The following is a 16,643-nucleotide window of genomic DNA, read 5'->3' as shown; positions in this document are numbered from 1 at the left end:
ACGAGAAAGGAGCAGACTAAGAACATCTGTGCCATCAGAATCCAAAGTATAATGTAATACCACTCAGGAAGGACGTGCAGAGTAGTAGGCCGAGGGCTAATGCATGGGGGATGCCCAGCGGAAGAGAGGTGGGCAAGGACTGGGAAAACACCAATGCAGAATAAGCGATGAGATGTAAGAGGCAAGCCATTCAGTGGCAGTGCCAGCAATGTAAAGGGGGAAAACTGTTTTTGATAGACCCGATTAGACAATTGTATCTAATCGCACAATAACAGTTTTTAGTTCTGGCCTAGCGTTGAAGCGCATGCGCTGCTCTCTCTGCGAGATCTATGGTCGTCGGGTTGCTTTTGGAAGTGGGGTGGAGCTCCACCTCTGCTTTTCATTGGCGTGCGTGTCACACTTTATGTTAAATGTGCACTTTTGATTTGCAGTGAGGCTTTTTGGTCCCCTCCCTGTCTCCCCTCCGGCTCGCCCACCCGGACTGGAGATTTTGCTCACGCACAGCATCACTTTTACTCGTGCATGCCGTATCTTCTGCCTTGTTTACTTCGCTTGTTAACATCGGGCCTCTGTCCTGGGCATCCCCTTACCACAGGCGCTCAGTAAGTTTATGTCAGAGCGGCACGCGAGGACACCAGCACTGTAGGATTCAGCGCAAGCTTATGATTAGCAACATCTCATTAACGAAATCTGCAGGGAAAAGTTTGTCCTTGACCCTCCTCTGGAAGCTGCCAGTGAAGTATCCGAGAAGGCCCCATGCGCTCCGGGGTGGTCCCGCTACCCAAGGCTCTGCACATCATCCACCGCAAAGCAGCAGGCCTGGGCCTCTGGAGGGCTCCTATTTAAGAGTGCACTGTGTTTTCTGTCGGACAAGTGCTTTGGCGAGTTAATGTGCCTGCGGCGGCTGAGCTCTGTGCTCGCCATGCAAGTCACCAGTTTGATTAGTGAGGCCGAAATAGCCTTTCAACTGTCTGGTGTGATAAAACGAGTTTCCTAGCGTTCATTGGCATCTGAGTTTTACAATCCTATAAAGATGCAAGACTGCGATAGTAAGTGTTATATCCTATGCTTCCTAGTCCTGGCTGCTCAGCCTGCATGAGTGTGATGTCATAGAACGTTGGGTGTGTGTGCACGATTTGAATGAGTAATCGGTTAGATTGAGTGGGGCTGAGCAGCAGGATGCTGCTCCCGGTGGGGCACCCTGTACCATCTTACCTGAACTAATAAATCTACTTAACTACATCTTTGGCTAGTGGTCTACCTATGATAACAGCACTTTTTCAGTTACAAAAATGGCAACGATTTTGAAAAGAACCATGCATGAAGAGCCAAGAAATTACACAAGGAACTAAAAGAAGATAGCCAGAGTCCGAAAAGAAGCCTGAAAATTAAGCCTGTGCAACACCTTGGATGCCCCACTGGTGTCATTTCCAACAGACAGTCCACAGAGGTATGTGTCTGGCGTCGGACATTATGTGGCTTGCGTGGCTTGAAACCTGACTACAGACTATATATAATGAACGTTTTTGACGTGGGATTTTGAACTGACAGTCCACATGAAGTGACATTTGGCATATGGGACTTGCACACTGCCTACAAAGTTGTCAATAGCGTGGACATGAATTGTTACACTAAAGGTAAAAGCCGCAACTGCGAAGAAGTGTGCAGCTGTATGAGTGGCTCGAATCTTGGTGACAGCGCTGCACTGTTGTGCAGATACCTCGCCTTTTCATGAAACAAGTTATTATTTGCATTTGTGTGGGCTGTCACTTTCAGTGAGTCGGAGTCGTGAAGGAGTAATTATTGAGGAGCGCTGTTAATGCAGATGTCCATGGTGTGGAATAAGGAATCTGTGAAGAATTTTAGTGACCATAGTGTGAAGCAACAGCGCGAAACGTCATATGGATTCCCTACACTGGAAAGGCAACAGTAACAGTCTTGAACAACATTCAAGTTTAAATTCCCATCAGACAAAGGCAATTATGTGAAGCGACACTTTTAAAGGCAATGGAGAGCGTGTTCCTGACAGTGATGTGTAACGGCTAACTACATCATTATTGTTATTGCTCGACTTACTGGTAATTCACGAGACCTGCGAGCGCCTCCATTGTTTATATGAACTCCTTGGCAACCAGCGTGACCATAGTGACGGAGGCTGTTAATTCCAGCAACGTGTGTCAGTGTGCACCTTTCCCGAATCTGGATTTGCTTTCTATCAAGTCTATCCCGGCGTTGTCGCGTTCCAGTGACGATTAGCAAGGAACGTCACAATGCGTCATTGCGCTGGTCAGATTTCTTTAGAACGGGAAGCCGCCGTGAGTGTTGATGCGCATGAGGTATAGAGGCGCGTATCCATAAAACTAATATACGCTTCATATTAATTTCTTTGTGCTTACCAGTCTCTGTGTCAAGTTCAAATCAACACTTTTAAGAGACTGAACTGCATGTTTTAGACGCATCTTAAGGTTGGAGCTGAGCATGTATCAACTTACAAGGAAATGAGAGAGTTTAGGAATGACTGCAAAATGTTGGAAGCAGTGTCACCGGAGAGGTTTGATTCAAGACTTGTTACCTGGTGGAGATTTTGTTCTAGCAACTCCATTTGATGACAACGGTGACTACTTTGTGTTGTTTTAGTTTATTGTGTTGATAATATCTGCTAAACAAGCAGGAAGATATTTACGTGTTTTACCTGCACCTACCTATGATGACAGCACTTTTTCAGTACCAAAAGTAAGCGCTATATGAAACGTTACTATCGGCTGGTGAAGGGAGCATGTAGGGGATCAAGAACATTGTTTCTGAACCTCTATACCCTGATTTCCTTGAATATAAAATCTTTGATTATTTATTTAAAGAAAAGAAGGTAGGAAAGGTCTACAAGTAAGGAATATGCTACTTACCAGTATGCATCTGTTCTTGGCATGTAGAGCTGCAGATCTACACACTATGCATAGATCGCCATCTGGTGTTGGGTCCGGATGTTTGCACTTGTTTTTGTCCTGGAAAGTCTTTGGAAGTCACGAGGTAGGTGACTCCTCCTTAGGATCATAGTGCATATGGGCATCGGCTCCATCTTCAGATTGTTTTTCGCCAGCAGGGAAATGATGGAGCTTTGTAAGAAACAGGAAGATGCCCTTGTATGCTGTATCTAAATAAGATAATACTGGAACAGATAAAGGAAGCCGGGGAGGCGGGTGGGTGTGTGTAGATCTGAAGCAGCTCTACATGCCAAGAACAGATGCATACTGGTGAGTATCATATTCCGTTTGAGGCATATGAGCTGCAGATTACACACTATGCATAGATTGTATAGCAGTCCCATTCATTAGCGGCGGCCACCAGTATCTGTTACAGTAGTCTGAAATAGGGTTTTGAGTACAGCTTGGCCCACACTAGCTTGTTGCTTTGCTTGCACATCTACACAATAGTGTTTTGTGAACGTGTGCCGTGTAGACCATGTAGCTGCTTTGCAGATGTCATCTAATTGAATGTTCCCTAAAAATGCCATAGAAGCCCCTATTTTTCTTGTAGAGTGGGCTCTAGCAGGAACAGTTAAAGTACGTTTTGCATGAGAATGCCACTCTTTCCTTCTTTCCTGACTTCACGCAGCTGATGCAAAGGCAACGACGAAACTTCCTCGCGGTCAAGAAGAAACTCAGGGACAAAGAACTGAAATATGCCATGATGTTCCCGGCGAGACTTCGAGTTGAGGTTGAGGGCAGAGCATGGATTTTCGACAATCCGGAAGTGGCATCTGACTGGATGGACAGTCGTCCCCCCCCAGTGGCACTGGGGCACGAGACAATGGAAGAGGGCGAGCGACACCGGAATAAGATCGAGCTCCGGTCGAGATGGAAGGACGAATAATGGTTAGGTACAGGGGTTGGGCGCTGACAGTATTGATCTTGGGAGCACGCTGTGGAATACAGGGGGACTGTGTGGTCTTGCGTCAATGGGTTGACTATTGACCTTTGGACGTAGTTGGTAAATCGGAGGACAGTAGTCCAATAACAGGTGTCCTTGGGGAGCAGGTTATAGTCTGTCTCTGTGTTTTTTGCCTCGAGGTGCATGAGCAGGGAGACTGCCGACTTTGGTGCTGGAAACCAGGGTTCGAGCCTCGAGGTCGCGTCTACATCCTGTGATTCTGGGCAAATCACTTAAATCTCCCCCTGCCTGAATATGTAATGTAAATACGGTGCTCATGTACAGCGCTCCAATACCTTCGGGTCGAGTTTGCGCTATATAAAATATGCAAAAAAAATAATATTGATTTCCCATGCACTGCAGCCCTCGGATGTGAGTGAGGCGGCGGGGCCTCTCTGTCTGGACGCGCTTCTAAGTCACCCGAGCCACGCTCTGTAAACAAAGGAATCACAAGCAAAAGTGGAAACAGCATCAGGGCTAGGGAGGGGCGCTGAGTGATGGTGGGAGGAGGAAGGGAACAGACAGAAGGGGGCAGGAAATGGCGGGAAAGTGCGATAAAGGGGCACGAAGACTCGCGCCGAGAAATAGAGTGGCGAAGGAATGGGAGTGAGGAATGGGAAGAGAGGCACTGCCTCTCACGTTCACCATTCTTGCCTTTATCCCACCCACGCCTTGTCCCGCCTTCCCCATTTCCTCTATTCCTCCCCTCCCACGGCCCCTCTTCTTGGAGCTACCATTCCTAGCTCTCCCTCCTTCCCGTCCTTGCGCGCTTCCTCCTCCCATTTTTCAGTCTGCCCAATCCTAATTTCCTTCTATTCCCCCTCCCCTGCCTCTTCGCTAAACCCCTTGCTTTGCTCCCCTGTAGAACGGAATCGTTTGGCAGGAGCTGGTTTGTGCCCGTAGGAAGTCTGGTTTGCTGTAGGGTAGGGTGCAGAGAGGCTGTCTCCACACAACCTACTCCACAGCAGACATTTCTGCTGGCATGGCAGCCTTTATCGTTGCCAAGGAGATTGAGTGGCATTGGGTTGGCGAAGGGGAGGCAGCGGGCGCAGGACTGGCCATGTTTGGTATTGTTTAGGACTGCAGCCATGCATAATGTGAGGCTCTGAGGTTCGTTGCACGGAGAGAGAGTAAACTCGGAATTCTCTCACAAGGGCCCCGCAGCCCTGTGGTGTCTAGAGAAGTTCCTTGCCAGCCAGAGATCTCGGGACTGGAGTGTTACGTAGCAGTCACTTTCGCTGATTTATTACAGATATGACTCCAGGTTTACTATTTATTTTGTAAGCATTTCCATTTGTGATAAACCATAATTATTTTGCTTTTTCTAAACAATATGAAGCTTTAAGTAGTACATTTCTAAATTTGTTTCAGCAATAGAAGGTAAACTTGCATTTAGGTGCTTCAAGGGTTTTAGTGCAAAAAAAAAATCAAGAAAAAAATCAAATGAGAAAAGGAGTAAAATTGAGTAAAGGGCAAACAAGAAATGGGATAAGAAAGAGTAGAACAAAAAAGAAAATATCAAAGAAACAAAGAAGGAGAAACATTGAGGAAATGTGAGTAGTTGAGAAAAAGAACGAGGAATGTACAGTAAGTGAATACAACAAGAAAACAAGACAGAGAAAGAATAACGTAGGAGAAACGATGAAGACATGGAAAGAAGATAAGGCTGAAAACAAGTAGAAAAAGAATGAAGACGGGAAAAAAACAAAGGAAAAAAGCAGAGAAAGAAAGAGTGGGTAAAAAAGAAAGGAACTAGAGCTGGAGAGAAACCAGGATAGAGGAGAGGAAGGAAAAATAAATGGAGAAATGAGAAATACAGGAAGAATTCCGGGATTTACACGACCTCCCCCGGGTACTTACAGCCTTTCCAGATGGTGAGTCTATATATCATCATTACCAACACCCACCCCGGGCCTGAGGATGATGTTGGAAAGTGCAGCACTTACCATCAGCATCCCCAGGCTCACAATGGAAGTGCATCGGTCAAGGTCTCCGGTATATCTGTTCTTGACACAAAATTAGCTCAGGAGGCTGAGCATATGTTGCAGACGTGTGTAACTCCTGAGTTTCAACTTTATAATGTCAAGTCAGTCTTCCACTCCTCTTGACTTTTACAGTGAGCACCTTGAGCTTGATAATTAAAACATCCCTCTCAGCATGTGTGCGCCTCTACTCAGTTTGACAGTGTGGTGTGTCGGCTAGTCTGCCAGACCCAAAGCGTCAGTGTGCCTGTGACTCAGTGTGCCTGCGTGTGTGATCACGTGCTTCGGTACACCCGTGTGCCTCTATGTATTAGTGTGTCTGTCTCACGGGGTGTGTGTGTCTCAGCGTGTGCATGCATGTGTGCCCGTTTGTAGTGCAGTTTCTATGTATGTTTGTATGCAGGGGTCATTGTCATTTACAACGCCATTACTTCACGAAGGGAAAAAAAAAAGCAATAACATTTTCAATGCCAATAGCTCAAAACAATGTCATTGCGAGACCTATTGCATTGTAAATGCTTGTTGCATTGGCAGTGGAGCCCTTGGCAGCTTGGATCAGGCAGGACCGATCCATCCGCGGATTGCGGTGGTTGCCGGATTGGGAGGACAAGGTCTCACTGTATGCAGACACGTTCTATTGTACCTCACAAATCCTAGAGGTTCATTGATCTGCCTCCTGGATGTGCTAGTAATATTTGGAAGGTACTCGGATTTACTATAAACTGGCCCAAATCGGTGGGATTTGTCCTACAGGGTGAACAGCCTAGAATACCAGGTGGTTGCCCGATTCAGATTGTGTCAGAAGGGTTCCGATACCTCGGAATCTATGTGACCCTAGACTCGAAACTCCGTTATGCCCGCAATCTGGATCCGCCTCTGCAAAGACACCAGGAGGATGTCGCGCTCTGGAGATCTCTGCCGCTGTCCATGTTAGGCAGAGCGGTCCTTTTTAAAATGATGGCGCTTCCACGTTTTCTGTATGCACTCCAGAATATGATGGATCTGGTCCCCGCGTCCTATTTCAAAAACATCGAGAGTCTCCAAAGACAACCCTTATGGGAGGGCAGACCACGTATAGCATTCTCCAAATTGACCCTAGGCTGGTATGATGGGGAATTAGTCTGCCTGACTTAAGGAAGTACTACTGGGTGTCTCAGCTAGCAGCAATCAACCACGGGATCTATGGGCACCCGGATGACCCCGGTTATGCCATGGACAGATGGCTGCCCCCCGGGGGGGGGGGGGGGGGGGGGGGGAACTATACTAGAGCAATATACACTAAACCCCTTAGATACCCGCTGACCGGACCTACAGCACATGCTGACCAGGTATGACATACTGTCACCAAACACCTGCAATGGGAGAATAAGCTCACGCTTGCCACAACACTGTGGAGCTCGGAGAAACTGGGTAACCTTTGGAAATCCAAGGATAAATGAGACCTTTTAGGGATCTCCCGAATCAAAGACATCTGGGGAGAAGGAACAGTACAACCGTTTCCGACACTACAAGTGCAATATAAACTATCGGACACTGAGCGTTTTCGCTACCTTCAGATCCGCCATGCAGTGCTCACTCATGTGCCTGGTGGCACATCACTCCCGGAAGCCTCCCCCCTGGAGGATAGAATCCTCGATGGGCATCTTCCAGAAAAGACCATATCCCTAATATATAGACAATTGATTAATAACATGGAGGATCCGTTGTTGGCCCTCAGAGGGAAATGGACCGGAGACGGTCTAGAACTTGACGATGAAGACTGGCAAGAAGCGGTTACCTCCCCAAGGGTGGTCGCAATCCAAGCCAGACTGAGGTTAGTGCAGCTTAAGATTTTACATAGGATCTATGTAACGGGTCCGGGCCTGGTTCGCATGGGACGGGCAGAAAGTGGAGAGTGCAGGCGGGGATGTGGGGAAGTAGGTACGTCCATACACATACTGTGGCATTGTAAACAGATAGAACAGTACTGGACAGACATTCATTGTATTCTGCGATCTGTATTGGGGGTGGACATGCAGCCGGAAGCCCGAAGATGCCTATTAAATGTCTGGGAGCCTACGGATCTCAATACATAATCCACGCAATGGGCTACTCTTGCATACATGATTGCGAAACGTAACATCGTACAGCTGTGGGGGGCCAGTCATTCGCCCCAATTGGGGAAGTGGAAGGAAGATCTAGACTGGTGCATGTACAGAGAAAAGTCAGTGTTCATAGCGAGGGGATGCCCTGGGAAATGGAATAAGGTGTGGGGAGCGTGGAATCATTATAGAGGTGACATCTGTCTCCTGCCAAGCTGACAGGTGGACTCAGAAACTCTAGATACCCCTTAAATTGACTAATGTATCACTTGTGATTTATCTTGCAGAAGGTGAATGGTCTCGGTGATGGACGAAACAGCCTGCTTGTATATATTGTGTCATGGATTGGTCGAACAGTTTAATAAAAAGAAATTTAAAACCAATTTAAAAAAAAAAAAACTATGTTTTGCTTTGTGGTGGCAAATTTGTATGCATTTAACAATCCATCTGGCTATCCCGGCCTTCGATATGGGATTGCCTTTGTGTGGTGGTGAGAAAGAAACGAAAAGTTGTTTAGTTTTCCAAAAAGGGTGTGTTCTCTCAATGTAATAGAGCAATTCCCTTTTAACATCTAAAGTATGAAGAACTCTTTCTGCGACTGTGTGTGGTTGCGAGAAGAATACGGGCAACTCCACAGATTGATTAAGGTGGAAGGGAGAAATGACTTTAGGGAGGCATTTAGGATTAGTTCGGAGAACAACCTTATTGTGATGGATTTGTAAGAATGGTTCCTGAATAGTTAGTGCTTGTAGCTCACTAACTCTTCTTAGAGAACTTATGGCCACTAGGAAAGTAACATTCCAGGTTAAAAATTGTAGCTCATATTTATGTAGAGGTTCAAAGGGAGGTCCCATTAGTCTTGTGAGAACGATATTTAAATTCCACACAGGTGAGGGTAGAACTCTGGGAGGAATTATCCTTTTGAGTCCTTCCATAAAGGCTTTGAAGGCAGGTACCCTAAATAGTGATAAATGTTGCCTATTTTGTAGATATGCCGCTATGGCAGCAGATAGACACATCTAGGGGATTGATGTTATTGTTATGACAATATATCATAAATCGTTTCCACTTGGCTGCGTAGCAGGCTCTAGTGGTAGGGCGTCTAGCCTCCTTAATGACGTTCATACAATCAGGAGGAAGGTTAAGGTAACCGAATTCTAAGATTTCAGGAGCCAGATCGCAAGGTTCAGCTGAGTTGGGTCCAGGTGTCTGATCTCTCCACGGTTCTGGGTTAAGAGGCGTGGTGAGAGGTGTAATCTTTGGTGCAGAACTACTGACAGTTCCAGCAATGTGGTGTACCACGGTTGTCTGGCCCAAGTTGGAGCAACTAGAATGAGAGTCAGTGAGTGTTGCCGTAGTTTGCGCACCATCAGTGGTATGAGTGGGAGAGGCGGAAAGGCATACGCAAATCTGCCTGACCAGTTCATCCATATCGCATTGCCTTGGGACAATGGGTGTGGGTATCTGGCGGCGAAGCTTGGGCATTTGGCGTTTTCGTGGGTGGCGAAGAGGTCTACCTGTGGTTGCCCCCACATTTGAAAGAATGGTTGAAGAGCTTGTGGATGGAGTTCCCACTCGTGGATCTGTTGCGTTTGACGGCTTAACAGATCGGCTATGGTGTTTTGGACTCCTGGGACATGTTGGGCTAGGAGAAAAATGTTCTGAGATATAGCCCCTCTCCATATGGTCTGTGCTAGCTGAGAGAGCTGCAAAGATTGTGTCCCGCCTTGTTTCTGTATGTAGTACATGGCTGTCATGTCGTCCGTGCGGACTAGGACAGTCTTGCATGATATTTGTTTTTGAAATGCTTTTAAGGCTAGGAATATGGCCAGTAATTCCAGGTGATTGATGTGGAATAACTTTTGTTGAGATGTCCACCTGCCTTGCATGGTGTGATGTAATAGGTGAGCTCCCCAGCCGGAGAGCGATGCGTCCGCTGTCATGACAATTTGAGGAACTGGTTCTAGGAACGGACGTACTTTGGAAAGGTTTTTGGTGTTCCACCACTGCAGAGAGCGATGAGTGCGACCGTCTATCAACACCAGATATGTTAGCTGACCTTGAGCCTGGTTCCATTGGCGTGCTAAGCACTCTTGTATGGGACGCATCTGGAGTCTTGCGTGAGGCACTATGAATATGCAAGAGGCCATCATCCCTATGAGCTGCATGAACACCCGAGCCGGAAGAGAGTGATGCGGCTGAAATTTGGGTAGGAGAGCGAGAATGCTTGCTATCCTGGCTGGACTGGGATAGGCTAGCGCTTTTGAGGCGTCTATTGTGGCGCCGAGGTACTGTTGCGTGTGAGGGGGTTGCAGATGAGACTTGGTGTGGTTTATTGTGAACCCCATGTTGTGGAGTAATTGGATAGTCGCGTGAGTGTGATGAACACACTGGTTGTGCGAGCTGGCTTTTATGAGCCAGTCGTCGAGGTATGGGAAGACGTGAATGTGTGGTCTCCTTAGATGGGCTGCGACTACTGCTAGGCACTTTGTGAATACCCGTGGTGCTGTTGTGACTCCGAAAGGGAGTACTTTGAATTCATAGTGCTGCCTGTCCACTACAAACCTGAGATATTTTCTGTGAGCTACATGAATGGGAATATGGAAATAGGCGTCCTTGAGATCTAAGGTAGCTAGGAAGTCGCCCTGTGAAAGTAGAGAGAGGACTTGCTGAAGTGTGACCATGTGGAAGTGGTCTGACTGTATGTATAGGTTTAGTGGCCTGAGGTCTAGAATAGGTCTCAGAGAGCCGTCTTTCCTTGGTATGAAAAAATACAGGGTGTAAACTCCAGTGTTTTGTTGATGTAGGGAAACTAGTTCTATTGCACTTTTTTGTAGTAAGGAAATTATCTCTTGTTTCAGTAGTGACAAATGTTCTGCTGACATTGGACGCTGTTTGGGTGGAATGTTTGGGGGGGTAGAGGTAAGTTCGAGACAGTAACCTGATTGAACTATTTGTCACTCCCACCTGTCTGTGGTGATGTTAGTCCAGACAGGAAGGAACTGTTGTAGTCTTCCCCCGACAGGAGTGGAATGGTCCGGGGGAAGCGGAGGGAAGTCATTGGACAGGGGTGGAGGCGTTGTTAGTCTTGCCTCTGCCCTTGTTATTGTTGCCTCTGTATCCACCTCTCTGATAACCTCTGGTGAAGGTGGATTGGGTATCAGACGAGTATCACCTGGAGTTGCCCTTGTAGGATGAGCGACGAAAAGAACGTCTGGGAGCTTGCGATTGCAAGACTCCCATTGATTTGGCTGTATCTGTGTCCTTTTTCATCTTCTCAAGGGATGCATCGACATTAGGGCCAAAAAGGTGTTGTTGGTCGAATGGTTGGTTGAGGATAGAGCTTTGCACTTCGGGTTTAAAACCGGAAATGCGTAGCCATGCATGCCTGCGGAGAAAGACGCTTGTGTTTACTGCTCTGGATGCCGTATCTGCCACATCGAGAGTGCACCGGATGTAGGTGTTGGTGATAATTTTACCTTCTTGTACTAGGTCGTTGGCCTTATGTTTGTATTTGTCCGGGAGGTATTGGAGTAGGGACTCCAACTCATGATAGTGAGCCCTATTGTATCTGGCTATCAGGGCCTGAGTGTTTGCGACGCGCCAAATGTTAGCTGCCTGTGACGCTGTTCTTTTGCCAGAGGCGTCCAGGAGTTTAGACTCTTTGTCAGGCGGAGCTGCATCACCTGATGTCTGCGACTTAGCCCTTTCTCTAGTATTTGAGACCACCATAGAGTCTAATGGAACAGGGCCCTTAATGTAAGCTAGGTCTGTAGGGGCAGCTTTGTATTTTTTCTGAATTCTAGGATTGATGACTCAAGCCCTGACAGGGTCCTTAAATACTTCTGTAGCATGTTTAATAACCCTTTTGAGCATGGGTAAAGTGGATGTGGACCTTTGGGTGGTGTCGAAAGTGTCCATTAAAAAATCCTCTTCGACCAGTTCTTTATGCAGGTCGACCCCATGGTACTGGGCAGCCCGGTGTATCAGCTGATTAAAGCCCATGGTGTCTTCTGGTGGGGAAGGCCTAGAGGGGTAGATGTCCTCTTGCGGGAAATTAGGGACATTAGGCGTATTATAGTCATCCCAGGGGTCAGGGGAACCTGGTGGACTGGGGTCATCTAGTGGCAGGTCGTTGTCACAGTCTCCTGTGTCATCATATGTGTCGTCTTGTCTACTGGTGTAGGGGATGGAGTAGAAGAACGAGGTTGGGGAGGTGGAGGTGGAGGGGGAGGTGGAGAAGGGATTCTAATCGGTATGTGGAGCTGATGCAGGCATGTCTAGTGGTCTTTATCTGGAACTGTTAATTGACCAGTTTTAGGGTCTTTTGCGAGTTTTTTGTTGAGGGTCTAGTCGAAACAGCTCTTCTGAAGAAGGTTGGGTGTTCGGTGTCGACATCGAGGGCTTTTTCGGCGCCGGCTCCGGAGAGGTTTTGGGCTTCGAGCCGTGTGGTTTACCAGTCTCTGTGTGCTTTTTCGGTGTCGATGGTTTCTTCAACTCCAAGTGTGAGTACGAACTTTTGGGGAGTGGCTTCTTCGTCGGCTTTGAGTGTTTTTTTGGTGCCGGGGAGTCACGGGCCGGTGTCTTCGGTGCAGAGGGCTTCGGGGTGGAAGTAGCGGTCAGCCCCGAGGATGGGTGCGGCTTCTTCGTTGGTGCCGATGATTGGGTTTGGGCGCCGGTGGCAGGCAGACTCGAGCCCGAGTCGCCGGAAGGCTTGGTAGGCTTCTTTGCCGGGCCCAAAGGCGGGGCATGGGAAGCAGTGTGTCGGTGTGCACCTGAGCCCGAAGGTGAAGGTGTGACCGAAGCCTTTGTTGTTGTAGGGAGTGGGTCGGTGTCGACGTCTCTACTTGTGACCCGTTGAGCTGGAGTCACTTCTTCAACGTCAGAGTCATCAGCTTCAGAGGCCTTCTTCGACCCGCTCCTCTGGCACATCGACGCCCTCTTGGAAGATGTCGTCAGGGATCGAACTGGACGAGCGAGCCATGGTCCTTCCAGCTCGTCGATCCCAGATGGTCTTCTTCGAGTGGAAAGAGGAACAAGCCGGACAGTCTCTGGCCTCGTGCTCGGGAGAGAGGCAGAGGTTACACACCTCATGCAGAATGGTGTGGGGAAACTTCGACCCACATCAAGGACACTTTTTGAAAGGCGTCCTTTCCATGAGCCAGATGCCAAGACTCAGGTCGGCCCGAAGGCCTTCTTCGACGACCGGAGCCAAGGACTTGTAGAGATGCATGCCGATTAGGGTTCGCGATCGAGACACTACCGTCGAAAGGGTGAAGGATTGCGCGTCGAAACAGGAATCGGTAACGGTTCCGAACTGGAGCGCGAGAAACACATCCGAACCCGATGCGGAAAAAAACAATCTGAAGATGGAGCCGATGCCCATGCGCACCATCATCCTAAGGAGGAGTCACCTACCTCGTGACTTCCAAAGACTTTCCAGGACAAAAACAAGTGCAAACATCCAGACCCAACACTAGATGGCGATCTATGCATAGTGTGTAATCTGCAGCTCATATGCCTCGAACAGTGATGAAATGGATTCTTTTTTTCTCTTTTAAAGTGGTAGTAAAATGGCGACTGAAACATGGTGGGTAGAGGCAAAGTGTGAGAGAAGGGGTATTAAACAGGTTACTGGCTAGGACGTCCCCAGACGAATGCTTAGTTTCCTGCTAGGGTACCCCCTCCCCCCCCCGATAACCCTAAAAAAACACTAGGTAAGAGGTAGGCACAGCTGGAGCTCATTGTGGCAAAGCAGAGATTAGTGATCCATTGGATTAGCCACAGACCCCCAAAAGTAGAGGCTTGGAATTAGGGCCTTAGTGAATAGGCTGGTGCTGAAGAGGCACTTATGAGAAAAAACCCAGGGGCGAGAGGGCTGCTGAAGCCATGTTGGTCTGGGGAGCTATGACGCAAATACTGCTAGACTCCCCAGATGAATCTGACATGCTGGAAATTATTGGGACGGAGGGGAAGGGACGCACATAATCCAGGCTCTGTTCCTTGACTAGCCACGTTTATTTACAATTGCTTGACTTTGTGGCATTGCTCGTTGTCCTTTATGAGAGCTTATCCCAATGCGCCATTTCGGTATATGATTGGAAGCAATGGGGGTGAGGGTGGAACGGGGGTGGACGGGTATTCACAAGGAGTTATTATTTGGTTCAATTTGTGCATGCGGGACCGCTTTTAGCTGAAAGAATGCCATTCGAACGCAGGGCGGGGTATGGAACATTATCAGTAGTGCCGCCTTGTTTGCCACTTTATCCTACTTAGCCATGCTTTCTTGGTGCAGTGCTTTTATTGACTGATGTATTGTTGCAGGTCACCCTGTCATTTAAAATCTGAAAATGGTTGAATAGTCGAGAAAGAGCAATGAAGAGAGGATAAGAGTTTTGATAAATTGGGAATAAAATAGATCAGAGGTAACACAAAGGGGTTATCGGTTTTATGTAAAGGAATGAACCCATACATGCCGAGGAGAATGAGAGTGTAGATACGTGTGCCGTGGAGAAAGAGAGGGCATGAGCAAGATAGAAAGACAGATTAAGTGATGCCTTTCCCACCCATCATGTAGACAATGCAACCAAAAATAGTACAAACACTACATTTGGGACAGAACCTGCTCACCTGCAGGCAATATCCTCCAGTGCCCTCTGCTGCTCCTCCTCCTTTGTTAGTTTAGATAGCTTCATCAAGAAGTCATCCACCTCCTGGATGGTGAGAACACTTTTGGCTGCCGGCGGGAAAGATTTGCTTTCATCAAAAAAGATACGCACGGTCTCTGACACATCCCCCTTCACTCACCCAAAAAAGGGAAAAGAAAGAATTAGGTGATCCAGTCCTAAAAGTGGTGCAATGAGTAAGGCACTGCGCTAACTTAAGTAGGTTCTACTTAATCCACACTTCACGATTGAACAATCTTGTATTCAATTGAATGGCATGACTAGTCTGACGTAAATGCAGAAATAAGGTTTTATAGACAATCTTTTTAAAAGTAAAAACAAGCATATCCTTTCCATTACCCGTTTCGCTTTACATTTGCAAACATCAGCACCAGGCAATTCAGACATGCAAGCAGACCTACACATGCTGCCTTCCCGTACTTGCTCTTCCTCCCTCACCAAACATGAACAGCTTTGGGTGCAGTTCGAGATTATATCCCACAGCACCCTTTCATACTTTAGAGTAATACCCCACTGTATTGCTGTGGCTCTTCACTAGGGTTATATAAATTAAGATGATGCCCTGCCCTCGCTTGAGCAGAGCATAGTTTTTTCTGTGCATATTCAAGAAAATGTGGAAATTCTATCAGTACATGTCCCAACAGGTTCTCTTGTGATATTGAAAATAATGAATAGTTCTTACCCGCCCTTCTCTAGTTTAGGTTCCAAATTATAAGAAAGGTGGTGGTCTCCCTCCACTGACTACAAGCCACTCACTATGTGCTAATCAGGCAAACTGACATAAAAGAAAGCGCGTCATCAGCATCCCCTCACCTGCTCCAGGTCCCGTACCATGTCCTCTTGACTGCAACTGAAAATGCGGCTGAAAAGTTTCACAATTTGCTTGTCATTTAGGTTATAGACACTCTTAATCACACCTGGCAACAGCAACTTGACCGTCAGGTAAACATCACCATGAAAACCATCTGCACCAAAAGAGAAGGGAAAATGCCTTTTAAAATCACAATTAAAGGAAAGACAGATTGATGTTATTAAAAAACGTGGCTTGTTAGCCCCATATCATCGCTTATGAATAAAAAGTTGGACCAACATCACATAGAAATTGACGTCAATACAAATTTACATCTAGGTTACACATGTCAAGGTAGTTAAAACATTAGCATGTTTTTTGTGGACAAATAGAAACCAAAAACTACGATGCAAAAAAAAAAAAAAGACTAGCTTCATAACAGGCATCAATGCCTACAAGACAGGCTTCTCCACAAGATGTGAATAGTTCGGGAAATCAATTGTATTCAAGAACATAAAATTAGGTTGACGGTGAATTATAAAAGTAGATGGGTTCCTTTCTTTTCAAGGCATCAAAAAACGGATGTATGACGTTACAACGCATGCTGTTACAACGCATGCTGTTACAACGCATGCTGTTACAACGAAAGTTTCACAAAGCGAGTGCATTGACAACGCAGGACATTACAACGCAAGTCTTTACATCGACTTGCACTAGATGGCGTGCTAACATTAAAAAAGTGTAATTTACTATTCCAACTCCAGTCCACGTAACAGTAGGGAAGGTGTTGGGATAGTAAACTACACTATTTTTAATGTTAGCACGCCATCTAGTGCAAGTCGATGTAAAGACTTGCGTTGTAATGTCCTGCGTTGTCAATGCACTCGCGTTGTAACAGTTTCGTTGTAACGGTAGTGCGTTGTAAAAGTTGCGTTGTAAAGGTTGTTCCCCTCAAAAAACAAGTGGCCTTACTGATAAGTAATCTCAAATTGCAATTTACACATAAAAAGCTTGAAACTGCTTGTTTTTGTTTTAATGAGTATTATTTATATTCCATACCACTCACAGCATTTGTTCTTCAGCCAGAGTAGACAGTACGGCTTGGGATAGAATCTATGTTGTCACACCAATTATGCAAATTGTAGGTTTTGCAGTCACATAAGGCAGCAGTTCCATG

The 16,643-nt window shown here is 46.8% G+C and overlaps 1 protein-coding gene across 1 annotated transcript in view; it reads right to left on the bottom strand.

Moving 5' to 3' along the window:
* LIG3 (DNA ligase 3) overlaps nt 1–16,643 on the bottom strand; it is a 245,137-nt gene that overhangs the window by 185,864 nt on the left and 42,630 nt on the right. The window contains exons 5-6 of the mRNA XM_085649648.1: nt 15,490–15,641; nt 14,621–14,787 (exon numbers count right to left, since the gene is read on the bottom strand). Of these exons, the coding sequence (XP_085505774.1) occupies nt 14,621–14,787; nt 15,490–15,641 (319 nt within the window). The remainder of the gene's footprint in view (nt 1–14,620; nt 14,788–15,489; nt 15,642–16,643) is intronic.

Source organism: Triturus cristatus, chromosome 3_2, assembly GCF_964204655.1.
Source record: "Triturus cristatus chromosome 3_2, aTriCri1.1, whole genome shotgun sequence".
Taxonomy (NCBI): Eukaryota; Metazoa; Chordata; class Amphibia; order Caudata; family Salamandridae; genus Triturus; species Triturus cristatus.
Note: the sequence above shows the minus strand (reverse complement) of the source record. Positions and strands in the feature narration are given on the sequence as shown.